Source organism: Trichomycterus rosablanca, chromosome 11 (genome assembly GCF_030014385.1).
Source record: "Trichomycterus rosablanca isolate fTriRos1 chromosome 11, fTriRos1.hap1, whole genome shotgun sequence".
Lineage (NCBI taxonomy): Eukaryota > Metazoa > Chordata > Actinopteri > Siluriformes > Trichomycteridae > Trichomycterus > Trichomycterus rosablanca.
In genome coordinates this window covers 31817948-31841335 of record NC_085998.1, presented here as the reverse complement: position 1 = coordinate 31841335, position 23388 = coordinate 31817948, and the positions used below count along the sequence as shown (strand labels likewise).

Genomic DNA, 23388 nt, shown 5'->3' with positions numbered 1-23388 from the left:
GGTAAAGTCATTTGTGAACAACTGATCAAAATGTATTTGTAAGCTGATTTGCCAAACCATTTTAGCTTTCCATTTTATAGCCCCTGTTCATGCATTTATTTACTAATGCTGTTAGTCTCTATTCCTTAAGGAAAATTGTTAATTAATTTCTTTATATGATTTGTCTTTAGAGGGCAGCAACACATGCCTTTACTAATATAAATTATGGTTAGGATGTGGTATGTGGCATTCAGGAACTGCTTATTAATGAGTCACATTTTACATGCAAGTCTGTTCACTCATCCATTGCCAATATTAAAATATATCATATAAAGGCTATGATATAAAAAAGAAAGAGAAGCGCTTTTAAAGAGCTCAAAACTTTGCACTGCAACACAAGGTCAGTACACATGGCTTAGCATCTACTAATGTTATATTTTGCAGGATCTCTGCTTTGAACTAAAAAGTAGTACATTTTTTGCTATCAAGATTTTGTTTCTGTGTATACTGCATATAAAGATTCTCTATATTGTTGCATGTTCACCAAAATCTTTTCCTATACCTTCCAGAATCCTCAACATGGCTTACACTACACCAGAGGAAAGAGATGGAACAAATATATCTCAAGCTTCTCAAGATTCTTTCCAATCTAACTTTTCATCAACCTCAAGTCACTTTGCTTCATTTTAGGAAATTATGGTTGCATGTAACAAAATAGGAATCTATAGATTTAATTCCTCAGGTGATGGTCCTTTCATTCGCACTGCCAGCAAATGCAAACATGCTGTTTTTGTTTTTGAAGAACAGGAAAACACTGTCACCCTCAGAGGTTTTAGGTCTCAACCTGGCCCTGCTTGGTGTGCTGTTTTGTCTGAGCCTTCCACTAGACATTTATATTACAGTGAAAGGACGAGTGGGAATACCTGTGCGCATCTCAAACTTATTTGGCATCCTCACTTACACTGGCTGCCCCCTCTTGCTGACCAGTATGTGCGTAGAGCGATATGTGGCAGTGTCGCACCCTGTGCTTTTTATAAAACTGGGAAGGTGGGAGTACCGTGCTGCCTGTTCAGCCATCATCTGGATTTTCACGGTTATGGTAGCCACATTTACTCTCATCTTCACCCTTTCCAATATGGCTATCAACTTATCGATCATCATCAATGTGTTATTTTTAATAATGGTGGCCTGTTTGTTGGGCATTCTTCGTGAATTGCGTAAAAAGGGTTCAGGTGATGCCAAGTCTGGTGAACAAAATGATTCCCCACAAAAGAAGAGAGCTCTAAAGAACATTGTGGTTGTGTTGGTACCCTCAACTATAGTGTACTTCCCAGTGATGGGCCTGGCTCCTTATCTACTAATAGTTCAGGAACTATTTTTTTGCATATATATTTATTTGCATAAATATAAAAGCTCCAAGGTTTATTAAGTTTAAATAAGATGATGATCATATTGTAAAAGTCTGTACTCAACGTGTCATAGCATCATTACAAAACACATCAAATCATGTATGAATACTGTACATCTGAATAATATTACCTGAGCTAAATAAATGATGTAATTATAAATATTTGCTATTTGCCCATATAGCCCGATCTTTGAACTAATATAGTTTAACTACATTACTATTCTACAGTAAAAACTTTCAGAATAATGGAAGCTATTAAAGCTATTTTTAATCCAGTACCATTAAATGAATATAACACACTAGTTTAACATTTCTAGAATGGTTTGTGGTGTTTATGTTTTGTAGTGTTTGTTATTTCATTTGTAAGGTTCATATTTTTCAGCCTGGATTGTAAATTATGTATTAGTCTGTATAATTAATACATGAAGATTATAAATTGTTGTGTGTGTTTAGTTTATGCACAATATGTTTAAAGTGGATAAAGATAAAATGACGTTTAATTAGCAATTAGTGTAAAAATTATTTTTTTCATTTTAGTGGATACAATCAAAATAGCCTATTCATGTGGGCACAGAGAAGTCAGCATCTGTAGTAAATCAAAATTACAGAAGGTCATGCCACAAAGCTAAATGACATTATATAACTTTCTACAGCACTAAAATAAATAATAGTTAGACACTTGCTGTATTTAAACTGTGTATGTAATGAGCAAAGGTATGTATTTAGTGTCCTTAGTTATTAATGACAATAATAAAAACTCAATAAATATATGAAATACAACCCCAAATCAGAAATATTGACACAGTATGTCTAAAGAGCTAAATGAAGAATTTAATTATGAATATTTGATATCTGCCTACCTACATGCTTATTAATGATGATAGGAATTAAGTTCAATAATAATTTATGTTTAAAATTTTTAGATTGTTATATGTAAACACATTTAAGTCTTTAAACCTAAATCTCTATAACTGTTCCTGCTGTTTTCCTGCATGCAGTTTATTTCTGCTGGTAGCAACCCTTCCCAATTGGCCACATTAATAAATGTTGTAATTTGTCTTTAAAAATTACAGTTATTTTTCTTTGTAAGAGAAAAGGTTCATATTCAGTCTGGAGTGTAAATTATTTATGTCTGTTCAATAAATGCAAAAGATGATAAATTGTTGTGTGTGTGTAGTTTATGCACAATATGTTCAAACGGAAAAAAATCAAATGACTTTTCATCAGCAATTAGTGTATTTTTTTTCTTTTTAGTGGGTGCAATCAAAATAGCCCTATTCGTGAGGGACTCTGGATTAATAACGTATCTATCTATCTATCTATCTATCTATCTATCTATCTATCTATCTATCTATCTATCTATCTATCTATCTATCTATCTATCTGTCTGTCTGTCTGTCTGTCTGTCCGTCCGTCCGTCCGTCTATCTATTATAGCCATTGGTATACTGTATATGTTTGCCAGATAACAGTAAGATAAATATTTTTTATTAATATTACTTACTTTTGAATCTATTACTTGATCTTCAAACTCATATAGTTTAACTACATTACCATCTTAGAGTAATAACTTTTAAAATAACAGAATCTATTAAAGATGTTTTTAAATCAGTACCAGTGAATTAATGTAAAACACCAGTTTAACATTTTCAGAATGGTATGTATTGTCTGCCCTTTGTGGTGTTGGTTATTTCATTTGTAAATACATTTGCGTTTTTAAGAGAAAAGGTTCATGTTTTTCACCACTGAATGTAAATTATTCATCAGTCTGTCTAATAAATACATAAAGATGAGAAGTCACCTGCTGTATTTAATCACAATTACAAGGAGTCAGGCCACGAAGTTAAATGACATTATAGAACTTTCTACAGCACTAAAATAAATAATAGATAGAAACTTGCTGTATGTAAACTGTGTGGTTGGTTAAGATGTGGTATGTGGCATATAGGAACTGCTTGGTAATTTGAGTCACATTTTACATGCAAGTCTGTTCAGTCATCCATTGCAAATATTAAAATTCTATAGGTAAAGTCTGTGACAAAGAGAAAGAGAAGCATTTAGGGAGCTCATTTAGGGAGCTGCAAGACCAGTACACATGACTTAGCGTTTACTAATGTTTTTTTGTTTCTTTGTTTTTTTGCTTGATCTCTGCTTTGAACTAAAAAGTAATACTTTTCTTCTGTGTATACTGCATATAAAGATTCTCCATATTGCTGCATGTTCACCAAAATCTTTTCTTTACCTTCCAGAATCCTCAACATGGCTTACACTACACCAGAGGAAAGAAATGGAACAAATATATCTCAAACTATGGATAATTTCCAATCTAACTTTTCATCAACCTCAAGTCCTCTTACTTCATTGGCGGAAATTCTAATGGCATGTAACAAAAGAGCAACTTCGTCTCTTTATTTAATTCCTCAGATGATGGTCCTATTATTTGCACTGCCAGCAAATGCAAACATGCTGTTTTTGTTTTTGAAGAACAGGAAAACACTGTCACCCTCAGAGGTTTTAGGTCTCAACCTGGCCCTGCTTGGTGTGCTGTTTTGTCTTACCCTTCCACTAGACATATATACTACAGTAAAAGGACGCCTGGGAATACTTGTGCACACCTCAAACACAGTTGGTGTCCTCACTTACACTGGCTGCCCCCTCTTGCTGACCAGTATGTGCTTAGAGCGATATGTGGCAGTGTCGCACCCTGTGCTTTTTATGAGACTGGGAAAGTCAGAGTACCGTGCTGCCTGTTCGGCCATCATCTGGATTCTCACGGGTTTGACAGCCACAGTTACTTTCATCTTCACCCTTCCCATTACGGCTGTCTACTTATCGGTCATCATTAATGTGTTGTTTTTAATAATGGTGGCCTGTTTGTTGGGCATTGTTTGTGTATTGTGTAAAAAGGGTCCAGGTGATGCCAAGTCTGGTGAAAAAAGTGATTCCCCAAAAAAGAAAAAAGCTCTAAAGAACATCATGATTGTTTTGGTACTCTCAACTATAGTCTACTTTCCACTGCTGGGCCTGGCTCCTTATCTACTAATAGTTCAGGAACTTGTTCGGCAGGGCACATTTACAGATCACTGTAAACCTCTATACATATGTGTTACCTTTCCATATTTTGGAGTGTGTATTGGACCCTTGTTCTATATAGCCCGGGTCAGGCAAATGCTCTGTATTCGGAAAAACCAAGCCAGAGAAAAAAAGTCAACCACTATAGACCAAAAAAACTAAACCTAAAGTAACCTGATTGTTTTATTAGTCCTGATATTTCACAAAGCTTCAACTTACAATGTTTGTTAAAGGAGATGAAATCAATCATTTATATTACAAAATACATCAAGTCATGTGTATATATTGTACATCTGGATAATATTACCTGAGCTAAATAAATAATGTAATTATAAATAAGTGATATCTGCCTACTTCCATGCTTTTAAATGATAAGAATTAGCTTTAATAAATCATTTATGTTTAAAGATTTGTTATGTTTTAGATAGATAGATTTATGTAAACATATTTAGTTCTTTAAACCTAAATCTCTATAACTGTTCCTGTTGTTTCCTGCATGCCGTATATTTCTGTTTGTAGCAACCCAGCCAACCCCATTCCTCTATTGGTCACATTGAAAATTTTTTATTTGTCTTTAAGAATTACAGTTATTTTGTAGACATTAGTATATTGTATATGTTTGATAGGTATTCTTGAATTTATTGCATGATCTTTGAACTCATATAGTTGCTACTACTGCAAACTACATTACCCTCCTGAAGTCATAACTTTTAAAATAATGGAAGCTATTAAAGCTGTTTTAAAATCTGTACCATTAAATGAATGTAACACACTAGTTTAACATTTCTAGAATGGTATGTGTTGTTTACTGTTTTGTTGTGTTAGTTAGTTCATTTGTAAACACCTTTTCATTTTGAGAGAAAAGGTTCATATTTTTCAGCCTGGAATGTAAATTATGTATTAGTCTGTCTAATAAATACATAAAAATTATAAATTGTTGTGTGTGTTTAGTTTATGCACAATATGTTTGAACTGGATAAAGATAAAATAATATTTAATTAGCAATTTGTGTAAAAATATATATTTTTTTCCTTTTTAGTGGATGCAATTAAAATAGCACTATTTATGTGGGCACAGAGAAGTCACCAGCTGTATTTAATCAAAATTACAAAGAAATATGAATTCAGGCCACTAAGTTAAACGACATTATACAACTTCCTACAGCACTAAAATAAATAATAGTTAGAAACTTGCTGTATGTAAACTGTGTATGTAATGACTGTGTATGTATTCAGTGTCCTTAGTTCTCAATACATTTATAAAAGAATTAAAATCACTAAATTTCATTAAAAGCTTTCAACTTTTAACAACAGTTTAAGGAATGAAGTTTCCTATTCCTATATAACTGTTATTTAACAGTCAGATTTCTCTCCTAGTTGGAATAAAAGTGACACCAGTTAGAAATTCCACAACTTACTGATCATTATTTATTTACCATGAAATGCAAGTGCAACAGGACTTCATCTTATCAGTTTACCTGATTTGTTACTACCTAATTAAATCTATCATTTTTACCTAGTCCTGATTTTGTTAACCCCTGTATGTCTTGAACTGAACTTTCTCAATCAATATTCATTATATTATTAGTCAGTATTTCTAAGCACTAAACAAAATAGTTTTGACTATTTAGTTATTTAAACTCATGGTTGACCTCTGTCTTTTTTCCTTTCTTCTTTAATACTTTATCATCTCAACCAATCAAAGAATCAGTAATGGTTATTTTACACAATCTTATTAAACATTTATTTTAACAGGTAAAGTAATTTGTGACCAAGTGATTAAAATGTATTTGTAACGTTGATTCGCCAAACCATTTTATCTTTTCTAGCCCATGATCATGCAATTATTTAGTGATGCTGTTAGTCTTTAATCCTGAAAGAAAATTAATAATTAATTACAATCCCAAATCAGGAAGAAGTTGGGACAGTATGGAAAATACAAATAAAAATAAAAACATCCTTACATTTACTTTGACTTTTATTTGTTTGCAGACAGGATGAACCTGAGATATTTCATGTTTTATCTGCTCAGCTTCATTTCATTTGTTAATATACCTCCATTCCTGCATTTCAGGCCTGCAATACATTCCAAAAAAGTTGGGACGGGGGCAATTTAGGGCTAGTAATGAGTAGAAAAAAAAACTAAATAATGATGTGATTCCAAACAGGTGATTTCAACAGGTGATTGTAATCATGGTTTGGTACAAAAGCAGCATCCAGGAAAGGCTGAGTCTTTGATGAACAAAGATGATCAGAGGATCTCCAGTTTGTCAACAAATTTGTGAGAAAATGATTGAAATGTTTAAAAACAATGTACCTCAAATAAATATCGGAAGGAATTTGCATATTTCTCCCTCCACAGTGCATAATATCATTAAACCATTCAAGGAATTGGGAGGAATTTTAGTGTGTAAAGGCCAAGGGTGCAAGCTTAAGCTGAACGGTGGTGCTCTTCGATCCCTCAGACGACACTGCATCAGGAGCCGCCACTGAACAATAGCTGATATAACCACATGGGTGAGGGATTATTTTAACAAACCTTGGTCAAGCACTACAATACAGAGTTACATGCACAAATGCCACTTAAAACTTTACTGTGCAAACAAAAAGCCTTACATTAACCATGTCCAGAAGCGACATCGACTTCTTTGGGCTCAGAGGCATCTTGGATAGACCATCACACAGTGTAAACGTGTATTGTGGTTAGATGAATCAGCATTCCAGGTCTTTTTTGGAAAAAATGGATGCCATGTGCTCTGGACCAAAGACAAAAAGGAACATCCAGACTCCAAAAGCCAGGGTCTTGGCAAAGGTTATTTATATTTCTGTGATGGCAGCATTAATGCAGAAAAGTACATTGAAATCTTAGAGCAACATATGCTGCCTTCAAGACGTCATTTTTTCCAGGCACGTCCATGCATTTTTCAACACAATGCAAAACCACATGCTGCACACATTACAAAGGCATGGCTGTGGAAGAAGAGGGTACAAGTACTGGACTGACCTGACTGCAGTCCTGACCTGTCCCCAATAGAGAATTTTGGAAGGAAAAATGCAACAACTTCCCCGTACTGTTGCACATCTTAAGACGTGTTTGCAGGAAGAATGAGACAAATATTTACCGTCCCAACTTTTTTTGGAATGTGTTGCAGGCCTGAAATGCAGGAATTAACGTTTATTAAATTAAATGATGTTGAGCAGATAAAACATGAACTATCTCAGGTTCATCCTGTCTGCAATTGAATAAAAGTCAACTTTTTTTTTAATTATTTGCTTTTTCCATGCTGTCCCAGCTTTTTTTGATTTGGGGTTGAACTTTAAGATCATTGTCTTTAAATGGCAGCAACACATGCCTTTACTGATATAAATAATGGCTAAGATGTGGTTTGTGGCATTAAGCAACATTCTACATGCAAGTCTGTTCGGTCAACCTTAGCCAATATTAAAATACGTTATGTAAAGGCAATGATTTAAAAAGGAAGAGAAGCATTTTAAGGAGCTTAAAACTTTGCATTGCAAGACAAGGTCAGTACACATGACTTAGCATTTACTAATGTTTTTTGTTTTTTGCTGGATCTCTGCTTTAAACTAAAAAGTAGTACATTTTGTTTTTGTGTATACTGCATATAAAGATTCTCTATATTGTTGCATGTTCACCAAAATCTTTTCCTTTACCTTCCAGAATCCTCAACATGGATTACACTACACCAGAGGAAAGAAATGGAACAAATATATCTCAAACTATGGATTTTTTCCAATCTAACCTTTCATCAACCTCAAGTCCTCCTACTTCATTGGCGGAAATTCTAGATGCATGTAACAAAAGACCAACTACACCTATTAATTTAGTTCCTTAGATGATGGTCCTTTTATTCACACTGCCAGCAAATGCAAACATGCTGTTTTTGTTTTTGAAGAACAGGAAAACACTGTCACCCTCAGAGGTTTTAGGTCTCAACCTGGCCCTGCTTGGTGTGCTGTTTTGTCTTAGCCTTCCACTAGACATTTATATTACAGTAAAAGGACGCCTGGGATTACTTATGATTATCTCAAACACAGTAGGCATCTTCGCTTACACTGGCTGCCCCCTCTTGCTGACCAGTATGTGCTTAGAGCGATATGTCGCAGTGTCGCACCCTGTGCTTTTCATGAGGCTGGGAAGGTGGGAGTACCGTGCTGCCTGTTCGGCCATCATCTGGATTATCACAGGTTTGGCGGCCACAATGACTTTAACTTCACCCTTCCCATTACAGCTGTCTACTTATCGGTTTTCCTTAATTTGTTGTTTTTAATAATGGTGGCCTGTTTGTTGGGCATTCTTCGTGTATTGTGTAAAAAGGGTCCAGGTGATGCCAAATCTGGTGAAAAAAGTGATTCCCCAAAAAAGAAAAAAGCTCTAAAGAACATCATGATTGTTTTGGTACTCTCGACTATAGTCTACTTCCCACTGCTGGGCCTGGCTCCTTATCTACAAACAATTCAGGAACTGGTTCAGAAAGGCACATTTGCTGATCACTGTAAACCTCTGTACACATTTACTGTCATTCCATATTTTGGATTGTGTATTGGGCCCTTGTTATATATAGCCCGGGTCAGGCAAATGCTCTGTACTCAAAAAAAAACAAGCCAGAGACAAAAAGTCAACCACTATAGACCAAAAAAACAAAACCTAACGTAAACCAGATTATTTCATTAGTCCTAATATTTCACAAAGCTTCAACTTACCATGACTGTTAGAAAATTGTAAAGCATCTGAAGCTTATTTCATAACCAGAAGTGATCTGCATATATGTAAAAAATACAATTTATGTACTCTAAGGTTTATTAAGTTTAATAAGATGAATATGATCATATTGTAAAAGTCTGTACTCAACGTGTCATAGCATCATTAAAGCTGTAAAGACTATCAACAAGATAAATACATTTTTACGTGGAGATGAAATCAATTATTTATATTACAAAATACATCAAATCATGTGTATGTATATATTGTACATCTGGATAATATTACCTGCTACATGAAAATTTTAATTATGTGATTTCTGCCTATCTACATGCTTATAAATGATAATAAGAATTAGGTTTAATAAATCATTTATGTTTACATTTTTAGATTATTATATGTAAACAATAATATTTTGTTCTTTAAACCTAAATCTCTATAACTGTTCCTGTTGTTTCCTACATGCCGTATATTTCTGCTGGTAGCAACCCAGCCCATTCCACTCTTCCAATGGCCACATCGATAAAATTGTTGTTATTTGTCTTTAAGAACTACAGTTATTTTGTAGACGTTAGTATATTGTATATGTTTGATAGGTATTCTTGAATCTACTGCATGATCTGCACATTCATATAGTTTAACTACATTACCATCCTGGAGTAAAAACTTTCAGAATAATGGAATCTTTTAAAGCTGTTTTAAAATCTGTACCATTAAATGAATGTAACACACTAGTTTACCATTTCTAGAATGGTATGTATTGTCTATGTTTTGTAGTGTTTGTTATTTCATTTGTAAACACCTTTTCTTTATAAGATAAAAGGTTCATATTCAGTCTGGAGTGTAAATTATTTATCAGTCTGTTTAATAAATGCAAAAGATTATAAATTGTTGTGTGTGTGTAGTTTATGCGCAATATGATAAAACTGGATTAAATCAAAAGACATTTCATCAGCAATTAGTGTAAAAATTAATTTTTTTTCTTTTTAGTGGGTGCAATTAAAATTGCCCTATTCGTGTGGGCACAGAGAAGTCACCTGCTGTATTTAATCACAATTACAAGGAATTAGAAGGTCAGGCCACTAAGTTAAATGACATTATAGAACTTTCTACAGCACTAAAATAAATAATAGATAGAAACTTGCTGTATGTAAACTGTGTGGTTGGTTAAGATGTGGTATGTGGCATATAGGAACTGCTTGGTAATTTGAGTCACATTTTACATGCAAGTCTGTTCAGTCCATTGCAAATATTAAAATGTTTTATGTAAAGTCTGTAATATAAAGAGGAAGAGACGCGTTTAGGGAGCTCAAAACTTTGCACTGCAAGACAAGGTCAGTACACATGACTTAGCGTTTACTAATGTTTTTTGTTTTTGTTTTTAAAATGTTTTTGCTGGATCTCTGCTTTAAACTAAAAAGTAGTACATTTTGCTTCTGTGTATAATGCATATAAAGATTCTTTATATTGTTGCATGTTCATCAAAATCTTTTCCTTTACCTTCCAGAATCCTCAACATGGCTTACACTACACCAGAGGAAAGAAATGGAACAAATACAGTATATCTTAAGCTATGGAGTATTTTCAATCTAACCTTATATGAAAAATGATTTGCATATATGTAAAAAATACAGTTTATGTACTCTAAGGCTTATTAAGTTTAATAAGATGAAGATGATCATATTGTAAAAGTCTGTACTCAATGTGTATAGCATCATTAAAGCTGTAAAGACAATGAACAAAATAAATACATTTTTACATGGAGATGAAATCAATCATTTATATTACAAAATACATCAAATCATGTGTGTACACTGTACATCTGGATAATATTACCTGAGCTAAATGAAAAATGTAATTATAAATAAGTAATATCTGCCAACCTACATGCTTATTAATAATAATAAAAATTAGGTTTAATAAAGCATTCATGTTTAAATTTTTAAATTGTTATATGTAAACACATTTAGTTCTTTAAACCAAAATCTTTATAACTGTTCCTGTTGTTTCCTGCATGCCGAATATTTCTGTTGGTAGCAACCCAGAAAAAGTTGGGACAGTATGGAAAATGCAAATAAAATAAAAACACAGTGTTCCTTACATTTACTTTGACTTTTATTTGATTGCAGACAGGATGAATCTGAGATATTTCATGTTTTATCTGCTCAACTTCATTTCATTTATTAATAAACATCCATTCCTGCATTTCAGACCTGCAACACATTCCAAAAACGCCAGGTCTGTCATGGTATGGGGTCATGTCAGTGTCTTTGGCAAAGGTTATTTACACTTTTGTGATGGCAGCAATAATGCAGACAAGTACATTGAGATCTTAAAGCAACATGGGCTGCCTTCAAGACGTCAACTTTTCCAGGCACGTTCATGCATTTTTCAACACAATGCAAAACCACATGCTGCACACATAACAAAGGCATGACTGCGGAAGAAGAGGGTAGGGGTACTGGACTGGCCTGCCTGCAGTTCTGACCTGTCCCCAATAGAGAATTTTGAAAGGAAAAATGCGACGACGACCCCGTACTGTTGCACATCTTCAGACGTGATTGCAGGAAGAATGAGAGAAAATAAAAGCTGAAACACTAAATCACTTGGTATCCTCTGTGCCAAAACGTCTTTTAAGTGTGGTGAAAAGGAATGAATACATTACAAAGTGGTAAATGCTTTACTGTCCCAACTTTTTTTGGAATATGTTGCAGGTCTGAAATGCAGGAGTGGATGTTTATTAATAAAAGAAATAAAGTTGACCAGGAAAAGCATGAAATATCTCAGGTTCATCCTGTCTGCAATAAAATAAAAGTTAAAGTCAATGTAAGAAACTCTGTGTTTTTAATGATTTGCATTTTCCCTGCTGTCCCAACTTTTTCTGATTTGGGATTGAAATTAAAATCACTAAATTTAATTAAGTTACAGGAACTTACTGATCATTATTTATTTACCATGAAATGAGAGTGCAAGAGGACTTTTTCCTATGAGTTTACCAGATTTGTTACTACCCCAAATAAATCAATCATTGTAACCTAGTCCTGATTTTGTTAACCCCTGTATGTCTTGAACTGAACTTTCTCAATCAATATTCATTATATTATTAGTCAATATTTCTATGCACTATTTTATGCAGCATTTTGACTATTTAGTTATTTAAACTCCTGGTTGACCTCTGTCTTTTTTCCTTTTTTTAAATTTTATCATCTCTAATCCTGAAAGAAAATTTATAATTAATTACTTTAATGTTACTTGTCTTTAGAGGGCAGCAACACATGTCTTTACTGATATAAATTAAGGTAAAGATGTGGTATGTGGCATTCAGGAATTGCTTGGTAATTTGAGCCACATTTTACATGCAAGTCTGTTCAGTCATCCATTGCAAATATTAAAATGCTATACATAAAGGCTATGATATAAAAAGAAAGAGAAGCGCTGTTAAAGAGCTCAAAACTTTGCACTGCAACTCAAAGTCAGTACACATGGCTTAGCATCTACTAATGTTATACTTTGCTGGATCTCTGCTTTAAACTAAAAGTTTGTCATTTTTTGCAATCAGAATTTTGTTTCTGTGTATACTGCATATAAAGATTATCCATATTGTTGCATGTTCACCAAAATCTTTTCTTTACCTTCCAGAATCCTCAACATGGCTTACACTTCACCAGAGGAAAGAAATGGAACAAGTATATCTCAAGCTATGGATCATTTCCAATCTAACTTTTCATCAACCTCAAGTGGCATTGCTTCATTGGCGGAATTTTTAATTGCATGTAACAAATTAGCAACTACATCTCTTTATTTAATTCCTCAGATGATGGTCCTATTATTTGCACTGCCAGCAAATGCAAACATGCTGTTTTTGTTTTTGAAGAACAGGAAAACACTGTCACCCTCAGAGGTTTTAAGTCTCAACCTGGCCCTGCTTGGTGTGCTATTTTGTCTTAGCCTTCCACTAGACATGTTTATTACAGTAAAAGGACGCCTGGGATTACTTGTGCGCATCGTAAACATATTTGGCAACCTCATTTGCCCCCTCTTGCTGACCAGTATGTGCTTAGAGCGATATGTGGCAGTGTCGCACCCTGTGCTTTTTATGAAGGTGGGAGTACCGTGCTGCCTGTTCGGCCATCATCTGGATTTTCACAGGTTTGATTGCCACATTTACTTTCATCTTCAGCCTTGGCAATATGGCTGTCTTCTTATCGATCATCATGAATGTGTTGTTTTTAATAATGGTGGCCTGTTTGTTGGGCATTGTTTGTGTATTGCGTAAAAAGGGTCCAGGTGATGCCAAATCTGGTGAACAAAATTATTCCCCACAAAAGAAGAGAGCTCTAAAGAACATTGTGGTTGTGTTGGTACCCTCGACTGTAGTCTACTTCCCTGTGATGGGCCTGGCTCCTTATCTACTAATAGTTCAGGAACTTATTCAGAAAAACACATTTACCAATTACTGTCACCCTCTGTCCACATTTGCTGTCATGCCATATTTTGGAGTGTGTATTGGACCCTTGTTCCATATAGCCCGGATCAGGCAAATGCTCTGTATTCGGAAAAACCAAGCCAGAGACAAAGAGTCAACCACTATAGACCAAAACAACTAAACCTAAAGTAAACCAGATTATTTCATTAGTCCTAATATTTCACAAAGCTTCAGCTTACAATGACTGTTAGAAAATTGTAAAATATCTGAAGCTTATTTCATAATCAGAACTGATCAGCATACATGTAAATACTCTAAGCTTTATTAAGTTTAAATAAGATGAAGATGATCATATTGTAAAAATCTGTACATAATGTGTATAGCATCATTAAAGCTGTAAAGACTATAAATTAGATAAATACATTTTTACATGGAGATGAAATCAATCATTTATATTACAAAATACATTAAATCGTGTGTAAATACTGTACATCTGGAGACTATTACCTGAGCTAAATAAATAATGTAATTATGAATAAGTGATATCTGCCTACCTCCATGCTTATTAATGATAATAGGAATTAGCTTTAATAAATCATTTATGTTTACATTTTTAGATTAAATATTACTTGTATATGTTATACGTAAGCATATTTAGTTCTTTAAACATAAATCTCTATAACTGTTCCTGTTGTTTCCTGAATGACGTATATTTCTGTTGGTAGCAACCCAGCCCACCCCACTCCTCCATTGGTCACATTAAAAATTTTTTATTTATCTTTAAGAATTACAGTTATTTTGTAGACATTAGTATACTGTATATGTTTGATTGGTATTCTTGAATCAATTGCATGATCTTTGTACTCATATAGTTTAACTACATTACCATCCTGGAGTAATAACTTTTAAAATAATGGAAGCTATTAAAGCTGTTTTTAAATCTGTACCATTAAATGAATGTAACACACTAGTTTAACATTTTTAGAATGGCATGTATTGTCTATGTTTTGTAGTGTTTGTAAACACCTTTTCATTTTGAGAGAAAAGGTTCATATTTTTCAGCCTGGAATGTAAATTATGTATCAGTCTGTCTAATAAATACATAAAGATTATAAATTGTTGTGTGTGTTTACTTTATGCACAATATGTTAAAACTGGATAAAGATCAAATGACTTTTAATTAGCAATTAGTGTAAAAATCTTTTTTTTTTTCTTTTTAGTGGATACAATCAAACTGTGGGCACAGAGAAGTCACCAGCTGTGTTTAATCATAATTACAAAGAAATAGGAGGTCAGGTCACAAAGATAAATGACATTATAGAACTTTCTACAGCACTAAAATAAACAATAGTTAGAAACTTGCTGTATGTAAACTGTGTATGTAATGACTGTGAATGTATTTAGTGTCCTTAGTTCTCAATACATTTATAAAAGAATTAAAATCACTAAATTTAATGAAAAGCTTTCAACTTTTAACAACAGTTTAAGGAATGAAGGTTCCTATTCCTATATAACTGTGCCCTAAAAACTGTTATTTAACAGTCAGATTTCTCTCCTAGGTAGAAATAAAAGTGACACCAGTTAGAAATTCCACAACTTACTGATAATTATTTATTTACCATGAAATGCAAGTGCAAGAGGACTTTTTCTTATCAGTTTACCTGATTTGTTACTACCCTAATTAAATCTATCATATTTACCTAGTCCTGATTTTGTTAACCCCTGTATGTCTTGAACTGAACTTTCTCAATCAATATTCATTATATTATTAGTCAGTATTTCTATGCACTAAACAAAATAGTTTTGACTAGTTCGGACAGGGGCAATTTAGAGCTAGTAATGAGGAGAAAAAAACTAAATAATGATGTGATTCCAACAGGTGATGTCAACAGGTGATTGTAATCATGGTTTGGTACAAAAGCAGCATCCAGGAAAAGCTGAGTCTTTGATGAGCAAAGATGATCAGAGGATCTCCAGTTTATCAACAAATGTGTGAGAAAATGATTGAAATGTTTAAAAACAATGTACCTCAAAGAAAGATTGGAAGGGATTTGCATATTTCTCCCTCTACAGTGCATATTATCATTAAACAATTGAAGGAATCGGGAGGAATTTTAGTGCGTAAAGGCCAAGGGTGCAAGCTTAAGCTGAACGCCTGTGATCTTCGATCCCTCAGACGACACTGCATCAAGAACCGCCACTCAACAATAGCTGATATAACCACATGGGTGAGGGATTACTTTTGCAAACCTTGGTCAAACACTACAATACAGAGTTACATGCACAAATGCCACTTAAAACTTTACTGTGCAAAAAAAAAAGCCTTATGTTAACCATGTCCAGAAGCGGCATCGACTTCTTTGGGTTTGGAAACATCTAGGATGGACATCTAGGACGGACATCTAGGATGGACAGGATGGTCATCTTTTCCCTTGGTATCCTCTGTGCCAAAACGTCTTTTAAGTGTGGTGAAAAGGAATAGCAACATTAAAAAGTGGTAAATGCTTTACTGTCCCAACTTTTTTTGGAATGTGTTGCAGGTCTGAAATGCAGTAATGGGTGTTTATTAATGAATGAAATGAAGTTGACCAGGCAAAGCATGAAATATCTCAGGTTCATCCTGTCTGCAATCAAATAAAAGTCAAAGTAAATGTAAGAAACTCTGGGGTTTTTTTCATTATTTGCTTTTTCCATGCTGTCCCAACTTTTTCTTCTGACTTGGGGTTGTACTTTAAGATCATTGTCTTTAAATGGCAGCAGCACATGCCTTTACTGATATAAATAATGGCGAAGATGTGGTTTGTGGCATTAAGCAACATTTTACATGCAAGTCTGTTCAGTCATCCATTGCCAATATTAAAATACGTTATGTAAAGGCTTTGATATAAAAAGGAAGAGAAGCATTTTAAGGAGCTTAAAACTTTGCACTTCAAGACAAGGTCAGTACACATGGCTTAGCGTTTACTAATGATTTTTGTTTGTTTGTTTGTTTGATTTCTGCTTTGAACTAAAAGTTAGTTATTTTTTGCTATTAAGATTTCTTCTATGTATATTGCATATACAGATTCTCTATATTGTTGAATGTTCACCAAAGTCTTTTCCTTTACCTTCCAGAATCCTCAACATGGCTTACACTACACCAGAGGAAAGAAATGGAACAAATATATCTCAAACTACTTATTTCCAATCTAACTTTTCATCAACCTCAAGTCCTCTTACTTCACTGGCGGAAATTCTAATTGCATGTAACAAAAGAGCAACTACATCGCTTGATTTAATTCCTCAGGTGATGGTCCTTTCATTCGCACTGCCAACAAATGCAAACATGCTGTTTTTGTTTTTGAAGAACAGGAAAACACTGTCACCCTCAGAGGTTTTAGGTCTCAACCTGGCCCTGCTTGGTGTGCTGTTTTGTCTTACCCTTCCACTAGACATTTATATTACAGTAAAAGGACGCTTGGGAATACTTGTGCGCATCTCAAACTTATTTGGCGTCCTCACTTACACTGGCTGCCCCCTCTTGCTGACCAGTATGTGCTTAGAACGATATGTGGCAGTGTCACACCCTGTGCTTTTCATGAGGCTGGGAAGGTCAGAGTACCGTGCTGCCTGTTCAGCCATCATCTGGATTATCACGAGTTTAATGGCCACTTTCACTTTCATCTTCAGCCTTGCCATTACAGCTGTCTACTTATCAATTATCATTAATGTGTTATTTTTAATAATGGTGGCCTGTTTGTTGGGCATTCTCCGTGTATTGTGTAAAAAGGGCCCAGGTGATGCCAAGTCTGGTGAACAAAATGATTCTCCACAAAAGAAGAGAGCTCTAAAGAACATTGTGATTGTTTTGGTACTCTCGACTATAGTGTACTTCCCACTGATGGGCCTGGCTCCTTATCTACTAATAGTTCAGGAACTTGTTCGTCAAGGCACATTTACCGATCACTGTAAACCTCTGTACACATTTGCTATCATTCCATATTTTGGAGTCTGTATTGGGCCCTTGTTCTATATAGCCCGGGTCAGGCAAATGCTCCGTATTCGGAAAAACCAAGCCAGAGACAAAGAGTCAACCACTATAGACCAAAAAAACTAAACCTAAAGTAAACCACATTATTTCATTAGTCCTAATATTTCACAAAGCTTCAACTTACAATGAAATTGTAAAGCACCAAAAGCTTACTTCAAAACCAGAACTGATATGCATATAAGTAAAAAATAAATGCAATTTATGTAGGTTTATTAAGTTTAAATAAGTTGAAGATGATCATATTGTAAAAATCTGTACTCAATGTGTATATGACATCATTAAAGCTGTAAAGACTATAAACAAAATAAATACAATCATTTATATTACAAAATACATCAAGTCAAGTGTATATACTGTACGTCTGGATAATATTACCTGAGCTAAATTAAAAATTTAATTATGTGATTTCTGCCTATCTACATGCTGATTAATGATAATAGCAATAAGGTTTAATTAATCATTTATGTTTACATTTTTAGATTGTTTGTTCTTTAAAACTAAATCTCTATAACTGTTCCTGTTTTTTTCTGCATGCCGTATATTTCTGCTGGTAGCAACCCAGCCCACCCCACTCCTCCATTGGTCACATTAAAATTTTTTTATTTATCTTTAAGAATTACAGTTATTTTGTAGACATTAGTATACTGTATATGTTTGATAGGTATTCTTGAATCTACTGCATGATCTTCAAATTCATATAGTTTAACTACATTACCATCCTGGAGTAAAAACTTTTAAAAGAATGGAATCTTTTTAAGCTGTTTTTAAATCTGTACCATTAAATGAATGTAACACACTAGTTTAGGATTTTTAGAATGGTATGTATTGTTTATGTTTTGCAGTGTCTGTTATTTCATTTGTAAACACCTTTTTTTTTTTAAAGGAAATGTTCATATTTTTCAGCCAGTAAATTATGTATCAGTCTGTCTAATAAATACATAAAAATTATAAATTGTTGTGTGTGTTTACTTTATGCACAATATGATTAAACTGGATAAAATGACATTTCATCAGCAATTAGTGTAAAAATCCTTTTTTTTTTCTTTTTAGTGGGTGTAATCAAAATAGCCCTATTCGTGTGGGCACAGAGAAGTCACCAGCTGTATTTAATCACAATTACAAGGAATTAGAAGGTCAGGCCACTAAGTTAAACGACATTATAGAACTTTCTACAGCACTTAACTAAATAATAGATAGAAACTTGCTGTATGTAAACTGTGTGGTTGGTTAAGATGTGGTATGTGGCATATAGGAACTGCTTGGTAATTTGAGTCACATTTTACATGCAAGTCTGTTCAGTCATCCATTGCAAATATTAAAATGCTTTATGTAAAGTCTGTAATATAAAGAGGAAGAGATGTGTTTAGGGAGCTTAAAACTTTGAACTGCAAGACAAGGTCAGTACACATGACTTAGCGTTTACTAACGTTTTTTGTTAGTTTTTTTTAGAATCCTCACTATGGCTTACACTACACCAGAGGAAAGAAATGAAACAAATATATCTCAAGCTATGGAGCATTTCCAATCTAACCTTTCATCAACCTCAAGTTCCTTGCCTTTATTGGGGGAAATTATAATTCAATGTAACAAAATAGGAACTACAACTATAGATTTAGTTCCTCAGGTGATGGTCCTATTATTTGAACTGCCAGCAAATGCAAACATGCTGTTTTTGTTTTTGAAGAACAGGAAACACTGTCACCCTCAGAGGTTTTAGGTCTCAACATGGCCCTGCTTGGTGTGTTTAATGTCTTAGCCTTACACTAGACATTTATATTACAGTAAAAGGACGCCTAGGAAAACTTGTGCGCATCTCAAACACATATGCCATCATCATATACATTGGCTGCCCCCTCTTGCTTACCAGTATGTGCTTAGAGCGATATGTGGCAGTGTCACACCCTGTGCTTTTCATGAGGCTGGGAAGGTGGGAGAACCATGCTGCCTGTTCAGCCATCATCTGGATTATTACGAGTTTAATGGCCACTTTCACTTTAATCATCACCCTTGCCAATATGGCTATCCACATATCAATTATCCTTAATGTGTTGTTTTTAATAATGGTGGCCTGTTTGTTGGGCATTGTTTGAGTATTGTGTAAAAAGGGCCCAGGTGATGCCAAGTCTGGTGAAAAAAAATGATTCCCCACAAAAAAGAAAAAAGCTCTAAAGAACATTGTAATTGTGTTGGTACCCTCGACTATAGTCTACTTTCCACTGATGGGCCTGGCTCCTTATCTACTAATAGTTCAGACACTTGTTGACAAAAGTGTATTTATTCATCTCTGTAAAGTTCTGTACATATTTGCTACCATTCCATATTTTGGAGTCTTTATTGGGCCCCTGTTCTATATAGCCTGGGTCAGGCAAATGCTCTGTATTTTGAAAAATCAAGAGAAAGACAAAAAGTCTACCACTAGACCAAATTAAAAACCAAACCTGGAGTAAACCAGAGTATTTCATTAGTCCTAATATCTAAATGTTTAATTTACAATGACTGTTAATGTTTAAATAAGGGCAGTGATAGCTCAGTGGTTAAGGTGCTGGACTAGTAATCAAAAGGTTGCCGGTTCAAGCCCCACCACTGCCAAGTTGCCACTGTTGGACCCTTGAGCAAAGCCCTTAACCCTCAGTTGCTCAAAATTGTGTTCAGTCATAACTGTAAGTCGCTTTGGATAAAAGCGTCTGCTAAAATTCTGAAAATGTAAATGTAAAAATAAGATAAATAAAGATGACCATATTGGACAACATTTGTACTCAACATGTCATAGCATCATTAAAGTTATAAACTATGAAGTCATGTGTATATATTTTACATATTTCTGTTGTTAGCAGACCACCCACACCCACCCACTTCCCTAAGAGGCCACTTTAATAGGAAAAAACACTTACGTCGTTTTAAGATTTAGAGATTTTAAGATTTAAGTTATTTTGTAGCCATTGGTATTTTGTACATGTTTGTCTGAAGCTGCCAGATAACAGTAAGATAAATACTACTTACTTCTGAATCTATCACTTGATCGTTAAACTCAGATTAACCTCCTGGCATAATAACTTTTAGAATAATGAAAGCTATGAAAGTATTAAAGCTGTTTTTAAATCAGTACCATTACATTACAACACACCAGTTTAACATTTCAAAAGTAATATGTATTGTCTGTCTTTTGTAGTGGTGGTTATTTTTTGTAATTTGTAAACAATTTGTGCCTTTATATATATATATATATATATATATATATATATATATATATATATATATATACAGTGTATCACAAAAGTGAGTACACCCCTCACATTTCTGCAGATATTTAAGTATATCTTTTCATGGGACAACACTGACAAAATGACACTTTGGCACAATGAAAAGTAGTCTGTGTGCAGCTTATATAACAGTGTAAATTTATTCTTCCCTCAAAATAACTCAATATACAGCCATTAATGTCTAAACCACCGGCAACAAAAGTGAGTACACCCCTTAGTGAAAGTTCCTGGTGTCAATATTTTGTGTGGCCACCATTATTTCCCAGAACTGCCTTAACTCTCCTGGGCATGGAGTTTACCAGAGCTTCACAGGTTGCCCCTGGAATGCTTTTCCACTCCTCCATGACGACATCACGGAGCTGGCAGATATTCGAGACTTTGCGCTCCTCCACCTTCCGCTTGAGGATGCCCCAAAGATGTTGTATTGGATTTAGGTCTGGAGACATGCTTGGCCAGTCCATCACTTTTACCCTCAGCCTCTTCAATAAAGCAGTGGTCGTCTTAGAGGTGTGTTTGGGGTCATTATCATGCTGGAACACTGCCCTGCGACCCAGTTTCCGGAGGGAGGGGATCATGCTCTGCTTCAGTATTTCACAGTACATATTGGAGTTCATGTGTCCCTCAATGAAATGTAACTCCCCAACACCTGCTGCACCCATGCAGCCCCAGACCATGGCATTCCCACCACCATGCTTGACTGTAGGCATGACACACTTATCTTTGTACTCCTCACCTGATTGCCGCCACACATGCTTGAGACCATCTGAACCAAACAAATTAATCTTGGTCTCATCAGACCATAGGACATGGTTCCAGTAATCCATGTCCTTTGTTGACATGTCTTCAGCAAACTGTTTGCGGGCTTTCTTGTGTAGAGACTTCAGAAGAGGCTTCCTTCTGGGGTGACAGCCATGCAGACCAATTTGATGTAGTGTGCGGCGTATGGTCTGAGCACTGACAGGCTGACCCCCCACCTTTTCAATCTCTGCAGCAATGCTGACAGCACTCCTGCGCCTATCTTTCAAAGACAGCAGTTGGATGTGACGCTGAGCACGTGCACTCAGCTTCTTTGGACGACCAACGCGAGGTCTGTTCTGAGTGGACCCTGCTCTTTTAAAACGCTGGATGATCTTGACCACTTTGCTGCAGCTCAGTTTCAGGGTGTTGGCAATCTTCTTGTAGCCTTGGCCATCTTCATGTAGCGCAACAAATCGTCTTTTAAGATCCTCAGAGAGTTCTTTGCCATGAGGTGCCATGTTGGAACTTTCAGTGACCAGTATGAGAGAGTGTGAGAGCTGTACTACTAAATTGAACACACCTGCTCCCTATGCACACCTGAGACCTAGTAACACTAACGAGTCACATGACATTTTGGAGGGAAAATGACAAGCAGTGCTCAATTTGGACATTTAGGGGTGTAGTCTCTTAGGGGTGTACTCACTTTTGTTGCCGGTGGTTTAGACATTAATGGCTGTATATTGAGTTATTTTGAGGGAAGAATAAATTTACACTGTTATATAAGCTGCACACAGACTACTTTTCATTGTGTCAAAGTGTCATTTTGTCAGTGTTGTCCCATGAAAAGATATACTTAAATATCTGCAGAAATGTGAGGGGTGTACTCACTTTTGTGATACACTGTATATATATATATATATATATATATATATATATACAGTCCCTGACAGAAGTTCTGTCGCTTATCCATGTTGTGGAAACAAAAGCTTATAACCTGACTTTAAATTCATCCATTGGTTTTAGAAATGACTCATATGAAAGCTGAAACCCTCCCAAATGAGGTTTAATTTACGAAAATAAATTTGCTTCACTGCAGAAATATTGATCATTTAATGAACACAGAAAGGTCAGATTTTGGCAAGACAAAAGTTTTGTCGCCTTGTCATATAATGCACCCAATCCTAGTTTACAGCCTCACCTGTGCTCACTAATTGATCGGTTAATCAGTGGGTGTGTATAAAAAGAACCCCAGCACCCCAAACCTTCACTTGAACTGCAACTTCACCTCTGACAACATGTCAAAAATCCACCCTGCGACCAAAGCCTTGATTATCAAGAGGCTGAAGACCAGATCCATTGCAGAGGTGGCTGGCACCTTTAATGTGTCTCAGCGTCAAGTACAAAGAATTAAAAAAAGATTTGAAGAGACTGGAGATGTTTTTGACAAGCCCAGGTCCGGCAGACCCCGCAAGACAACTGCTAAGGAGGAACGTTTGTTGGTTAGAAAATCCAAAGCCAGCCCCTCTTCCACTGCAGCAGAGCTCCACCAGGCCTGGTCACCTCAAGTCCCTGTGTCAACTAGAACAGTTTGTAGGATTCTGTCTCGAAATGGCCTCCATGGTCGAATCAGTGCCCAGAAGCCAGCACTAAACAAAAGGCAATTAAAAGGCCCACAGCCTGCTAAACGGATGGACGCTGGAAAAGTGGCAGAAGGTGGATTTCTCAGATGAATCTTCAGTTGAATTACACCACAG

The 23388-nt window shown here is 35.1% G+C and overlaps 2 protein-coding genes and 4 pseudogenes across 2 annotated transcripts; all 6 read left to right on the top strand.

The window, feature by feature from the left end:
- Window positions 1-30: 30 nt before the first annotated feature.
- LOC134322929 (somatostatin receptor type 5-like) lies at window positions 31-1408 on the top strand (annotated as a pseudogene).
- A 2195-nt stretch (window positions 1409-3603) lies between these two features.
- LOC134322928 (lysophosphatidic acid receptor 5-like) lies at window positions 3604-4620 on the top strand. Its single transcript, XM_063004336.1, has one exon. The coding sequence runs from the start codon at window positions 3604-3606 to the stop codon at window positions 4618-4620; it is 1017 nt and encodes a 338-aa protein (XP_062860406.1).
- A 3207-nt stretch (window positions 4621-7827) lies between these two features.
- On the top strand, window positions 7828-9130 carry LOC134322927 (C-C chemokine receptor type 1-like; annotated as a pseudogene).
- Window positions 9131-12829: 3699 nt separating this feature from the next.
- LOC134322926 (apelin receptor A-like) lies at window positions 12830-13787 on the top strand (annotated as a pseudogene).
- A 2943-nt stretch (window positions 13788-16730) lies between these two features.
- LOC134322924 (P2Y purinoceptor 4-like) lies at window positions 16731-17702 on the top strand. The gene has a single exon (XM_063004335.1). It carries the CDS (start codon window positions 16731-16733, stop codon window positions 17700-17702), a length of 972 nt encoding a protein of 323 aa, XP_062860405.1.
- Window positions 17703-19095: 1393 nt separating this feature from the next.
- LOC134322923 (P2Y purinoceptor 4-like) lies at window positions 19096-20065 on the top strand (annotated as a pseudogene).
- The last annotated feature ends 3323 nt before the right edge of the window (window positions 20066-23388 follow it).